Source organism: Halichoerus grypus, chromosome 5 (assembly GCF_964656455.1).
Source record: "Halichoerus grypus chromosome 5, mHalGry1.hap1.1, whole genome shotgun sequence".
In the NCBI taxonomy this organism is placed as follows: domain Eukaryota; kingdom Metazoa; phylum Chordata; class Mammalia; order Carnivora; family Phocidae; genus Halichoerus; species Halichoerus grypus.
In genome coordinates this window covers 17,004,259-17,010,258 of record NC_135716.1, presented here as the reverse complement: position 1 = coordinate 17,010,258, position 6,000 = coordinate 17,004,259, and the positions used below count along the sequence as shown (strand labels likewise).

Below are 6,000 nucleotides of genomic sequence, written 5' to 3'. Positions count from 1 at the left end.
TGAAGAAATAGAAACAAGTTTGAGAAGCAATTTTTACCTTTAAAATTTATTACAGAAGCTATACATACAAAATGAAATCCTCTAGATACAAAAGATGTATCTGGAGTTATAATAAGCTTCAGTAAAAATGAGTATGTGTGTATACATAAGTGCAAAAACATATACTGCTTTACATTTTTTCAGTGACTGGCATTGCTTTGTGCATTATATAAGAGGATATCTATTCGTTAAGGGATCTAAATTCCTGGGTTTTATAAGGCTTTAAATACAATATCCAGATAAATCAACAACAAAAGGCAACTCAACTCGGAAACTGTTTTAGAATCCAGAATCTCTCATATGAGATCGTTATCTCCTATTCCCTTGAAGGAAGTTTCCAACTGTTTTACAAACTAATATTAGAATGTCTTTGTAAAAAAACAAAACAAGAGAACATGCATGGCAGTGAATGATTTTATTGCTTTTAAGAAAGAAATGTATTTTTGGTATCATTAATACAAAATTTATAATATTTATATTTATATAATTGTATATAAAAACTATCTATAGAATACAACCTAATCACAAATTTAGAAAGATATAATAGAGTTTTCAAATATAAAACCTTTGTGCTATTAAAAAGATATTGAACAAAGTAGATATTAATACATTTGCTGTGTGTATAATCATAAAAATAAACCAAAAAAATATTTAAAATCTTTATTAACCCAAATTAGAATTATAAAAATGTTTATCTAAATTTTGGCATTCAAGTACAGAAGTTGTTCAGGGCCTTCCCACAAATGACCTGAACCCTGGCTTTTAAGTAAATGGGGATAGAAAGCTAAAGGCAAATAGGAGATGGGCATTGAAAAAAATAAAGAACAAAAGGATGGCAAAGACACAAAGACACGATGGTTAAGTAAGTTTCTAGTCTGATACAAGAAAATATTTTTAGGAAGGAAAAACGTTAAAAGTGCTTAAAACAAAAAAATGTCAATGTCACTAATTACTCTTAAGTGCCATAAAACATTAGTTATTAAAATAACTTTTATTAAGAGTTGGCCATACTTCAACTACTGATACACTACAGAATTACTATTACTACAGTGCCTTGTTCAAATTTCAAATATTTATCAGTCATCTCTGTAATTTATCTTACACATGTACATAAATACCAGAAAAGTTTAAATATTTTTATTTACTATTTTAATCTTTTCCTTAAAGATGCAGGATTTCATCTTGTATCACTTATATGGACATGACAAAAGTGAATTAAATAGCAACTGAATATAAAGAATACTTGATACCATGGCATCATGATCTGGAACAACTGAAGTTTTCTACCTCTTGCTCCATTTTCTAGATAAAGGGTAAAAAGGAAAAATAGTAACTTTCAGTATGAAAAAAGTTAAAGAAACATTACTCTATTGCTATTGTTTTACATCAACAACCTCAAGAATATTATTAACTCATGTATATATCTGAGAGAGAAAATAGAAATTTAGTTCAGGATTAAGACTATCACCTAAACTGATATCACCAATGGGACTTCATTATTTAAATCCCTCTGAAATAAGTCTGAGATGCAGTCATCTTATGTTAAGTTCAAACAGTTATAATCAAGGCACTAGTGTATTTCTAGATACTAATATTCTGTATTTTATAGGTACTAATATTACATACCTATCGTACTATGTAGGTACCACAGTATACTTAGTAGATATACTAATTACTATGTATATTATATACTAGTAGGTACATCAGTATGTACCTCCTAATAGATACATTATACTATAGATACATGGTAAATAGATTTATTATAGATATACTATATTGTTATAGATATATACTATATTGTTACCATCCAGTATCTATTTTTAAAAATTAGTACTAATGCCCACTATAAAGCAAGATTAAGTAAAGACACATAGGTCTATCTTAAGGCTATCTTGAAAAAGAGCTATGTATCTTCATTAATACACACACAAAATAGAGATTTTTCAATCTACTGATACTACAGTTCCAATGTTTATTGAAGAAACACAAACTAGTGAAGTGCTAGATTTCAAAAAGTATAGAACTTAGTTGTATATAGAAATAATCCATAGTCCATATATTAAAAAATGGTCTTTAAAAATTCTTATAATCTTATAATTTCTTATATAGATTAGCTTACCTGAATAAGTGTTGTTTTGTCATAGTCCATGCGATGCTGATAAATACACTGGCTGATTACTGCATATAAATTTTCCAACTGAAAAATATTGTATTCTTGACTTTTTTTAACAACAGTCTTCAAAAGATTCTAAAAGAAAACATGAGTGTTTACATATGTGAGAGATAAATTCCGTGAGATATTTTAATTTTGAAGATTTGGGGAATTTTTAGCATATAAACCAGAAGAGGGCAGACCAATTACTTGATGAGACATGGTGGCCTCTGAAAGTGGCTCTGATACTTACCGGTAGTTCACTTCACCATCGTTCTAGGATCCTGGCCTCTGCCCTGGGTAACTCCCAACCTAAAAACTATAGCTGAGGAGGTGGCCAATTTCAATTTTAGCCATAAATCTCTACAGACAAATTAAAATATAACCTCAAACTAGATTAATAAGAAAAAAAGCAACATTTTTGCAGGGTATTTTATGGCAATGCAAGTACATTATAATGTGAAACAAGAGATAGTACATAAATGATGAACCACCTCACTACTTCAGTTCTTTTTTTTTTTTTTATGATTTATTTATCTATTTTAGAGGAAGAGAGTGAGAGAGAGAGCGAGTGAGCGAGGGGCACAAGGCAGAGGGAGAGAGTCTTAAGCAGACTCCACGCTGAGCGCAGAGCCCAATGTGGGGCTCGACGTGGAGCTCGATCTCACGACCCTGAGATCATGTCCTGAGCCGAAACAGAGAGTGGGACACTTAACAGACTGAGCCACCCAGGCGCCCAGTTCTTTTTCTTAATGACTGAAGTGGACTCACTAGAGTTCTGTGATCCTTTAAGTCTGGCCCTACAAGGAAATGCCATTACCTCTCAGTTAACAACAACAACAAAAAAAGCCATTATGGTTGAATAAAAACCAAATAAATTGGTCACTGATGATGGTCAGAAAACAATGTATACGGGCACCTGGGTGGCTCAGTTGGTTGAGCATCTGACTCCTGGTTTTGGCTCAGGTCAGGATCTCATGGATTGTGAGACTGAGCCCTGTGACGGGCTCCATGCTCAGCGGGGAGTCTGCTTGAGATTCTCTCCCTCTCCCTACCCCCCATGCTTGCCCTCTGTCTCTAAATAAATAAATAAATCTTAAAAAAAAAACCCAAAACAATGTATAGGATCAATAATGCAGACAAGTATGTTACAAACCAGAATATCAACACATTAGCCACCTCCAAACACTGCTTTTATGAAAGTTATTCTATACCAAGTTCACCCTTTTATAAAAGATCATTATTTATTGCATGTCAAATTGACACAATGTACTATCACAAGTCCATTTTTGGTGGGTTCTGTTACTAATCTGCACACCGAAAGCATTATGATTTCAATTTACATACTTTTAATCGTTCATGGTCCACGACAAGTGAGGGTGTAGGCTGGGAAAGAATTGCCAAAGCCTTTTCAACACTGATGAGCTGCTGTTGTTCTACTTGGGAACGTCTAGCTCGAGTCATTCGCAGAACACACATTTCTAGAATGAAAAGTTAAATAACTATTATGTGGTTCACAGACATTAAGTTTAAAAGAAATATTAGGCAGATTAAATAGCAGGACATATTTACTAAAACACAAACACCAACTCTGGTTTATTGGCTCTGCTGTAAGATTAAGATGCTGCCACTTCTACTCTCAAAAAAGAAAGAGAAATACTTCTCAAATGGAGTATTTCAAAGGACCCTCAGCAGGATCCTTTGCACAAGATTACTTCGGCATGAGAGTCCTAGAATGTAAAAGCTGGAAGGGACCTCAGTAATCTAGGAGTGGCAAACTACCACCCATAGGCCCAATCTGCCCTACTGATTAAAATAAAGTCTTATTAGAACACAACCATGCCCATTTTACATATGTGTGTCAATGTGGCTTTTCTAACAGAGTTGAGTAGTTGGGACAGAGATTGTACCACTAAATATTTACTGTATGTCCCTTTACAGAAAAAGTTTGCCTATCTCTGATCTAGAATAATCTACTCACTGATAGATACGAAAAATGAGGCCAAGAGAGGTGAAGGGACTTTTTTCTAAGGTCAACTACCTAACTGTTAAGAGCCAGAACAAGAACCCAAATCTGTTGATATGTAAACAAGTACCTATCCCCCATTAAATAGTGTTCTTTAAAAAAAGATGATAAAAGAAAAATAAAACAATTCTGAACCCAAACAAAACATACTACATTATATAGCCAGAGATTAACATTTAAAATATCCACATTGAAAAGGCTATATCCTAGTCTATCCTGCTATGATTACTCAAACACACTAGAACTCATTTCAAGGAAGTCCTTGAAAAAGATTTGCCTACAGTTTATGACACTGAAAAAAAAAAAAAAAAAAGTCTCATGAACATCTTCAATACTTGTTTTTGACCAAAATGAATTTTTTAACTGTTATCCCTCTTTTTGCTTTGTAAGACTAAATAATGTTTGACTTTTCCAAAACCCAAACAAATCTACTGCTAAAGATCCAAGAAGATCCAGATAGAAGACAATTCTAAATGAAAAACTTTGGTGAAAGGATCATTAGAATAAATATAAATAATCTTGGACTTAACCCCTAATAGAAATAGAGCAATGATAGTAACATTTGTTCTATATCACTCAGCCAGAATTACAGAAAACTGCTGATTTTGCTTAAAAAGAAGAGGGTATCCTGCCAGTTTTTGAAAACTGTATAGCCAAGCACTTTGCTACGTGCTTTAGATGGATTATTTTATTCAAGTTTCAAAATATTTCATTACCCGACCACTATCTACCCCAATATTGCAGAAGAGAAAAGGGAGACTGACTGGTCAAGACCTTGCCCAAGCTCACAAGTTACTAAGTAGAGGACTAGGGTTCAAATCCAGGTCTATGTGATGCCACACTGTGCTTTTAACAATAGTGATTTACAAGATCAACAGTTATTAAGTAAAGAAATTGCTATTTTTCCTAATTAACACCTGCATTCTGAAAGACAAGGAAAAGGAATAAACTGAGATGGTAATTAGTCATTTAAAAACTTTGAGTGAAAGATTTTTAAACAATGAATCATGGAACACTACATCAAAAACTAATGATGTACTGTATGGTGACTAACATAACATAATAATAAATAAATTAATTAAAGATTTATTTATTTGAGAGAGAGAGTGAGTGGGGAGGGGCACAGGGAAAGGGAAAGAGAATCCCAAACAGACTTTGAGCTGAGTACGGAGCCCGATGTGGGGTTCCATCCCACGACCCTGAGATTGCCACCTGGGCCGAAACCAAGTCGGACACCCAACCGACTGTGCCACCCAGGTGCCCCAAAACATCTTTTAAAATTAAAATTAGTAAGTTGCTTTAATTGAGAAAGACTTACCTTTTGCTTCATTTTCATCAGAAATATCTATTATCTGACAGCCAGAAGCATCTCCATTGCAAACAATTTTATCTTTCTTCACTTCTGTGCATGCTGGGGTCTTCCCAGATTCTTCAAGTTCATTTTCAATACCACAAATACTTGAATTATTATTCCCCAATTCTATTTTGCTTTCAGAGGCATTTTGGTGCTTCTCATTTTCTTCCACTGAGGACTCTCCTGTGTTTCCAGTCTCATTGTGGTCTACACTTGTATCTTGATTTTCCTCTGTATCACTCTCAATTTTGTCATCTGTGACATTCTGGCTCTCATCTTTCACCTGTGAAATCTTCCTTCGTTTTGTTATGGTGCCTAAGTACCACTTTGACTTTTTGCGGATTTTTCTCTTCAACTGAGCTTCAAAGAATTTAAAGAAAAAGGATTAAAAGAACATTCAACAATTTTCTAAAGTCTAAGTAAATGAGT

General features: G+C 33.7%; 1 protein-coding gene across 1 annotated transcript in view; it reads right to left on the bottom strand.

Moving 5' to 3' along the window:
• Positions 1 to 439: 439 nt before the first annotated feature.
• The window catches only part of ATAD2 (ATPase family AAA domain containing 2), a 72,971-nt gene continuing 67,410 nt past the window's right edge, over positions 440 to 6,000 (bottom strand). Inside the window, exons 25-28 of the mRNA XM_036108370.2 lie at positions 5,536 to 5,931; positions 3,539 to 3,672; positions 2,159 to 2,287; positions 440 to 1,341 (exon numbers count right to left, since the gene is read on the bottom strand). Of these exons, the coding sequence (XP_035964263.2) occupies positions 1,297 to 1,341; positions 2,159 to 2,287; positions 3,539 to 3,672; positions 5,536 to 5,931 (704 nt within the window). The 3' untranslated portion in view covers positions 440 to 1,296. The remainder of the gene's footprint in view (positions 1,342 to 2,158; positions 2,288 to 3,538; positions 3,673 to 5,535; positions 5,932 to 6,000) is intronic.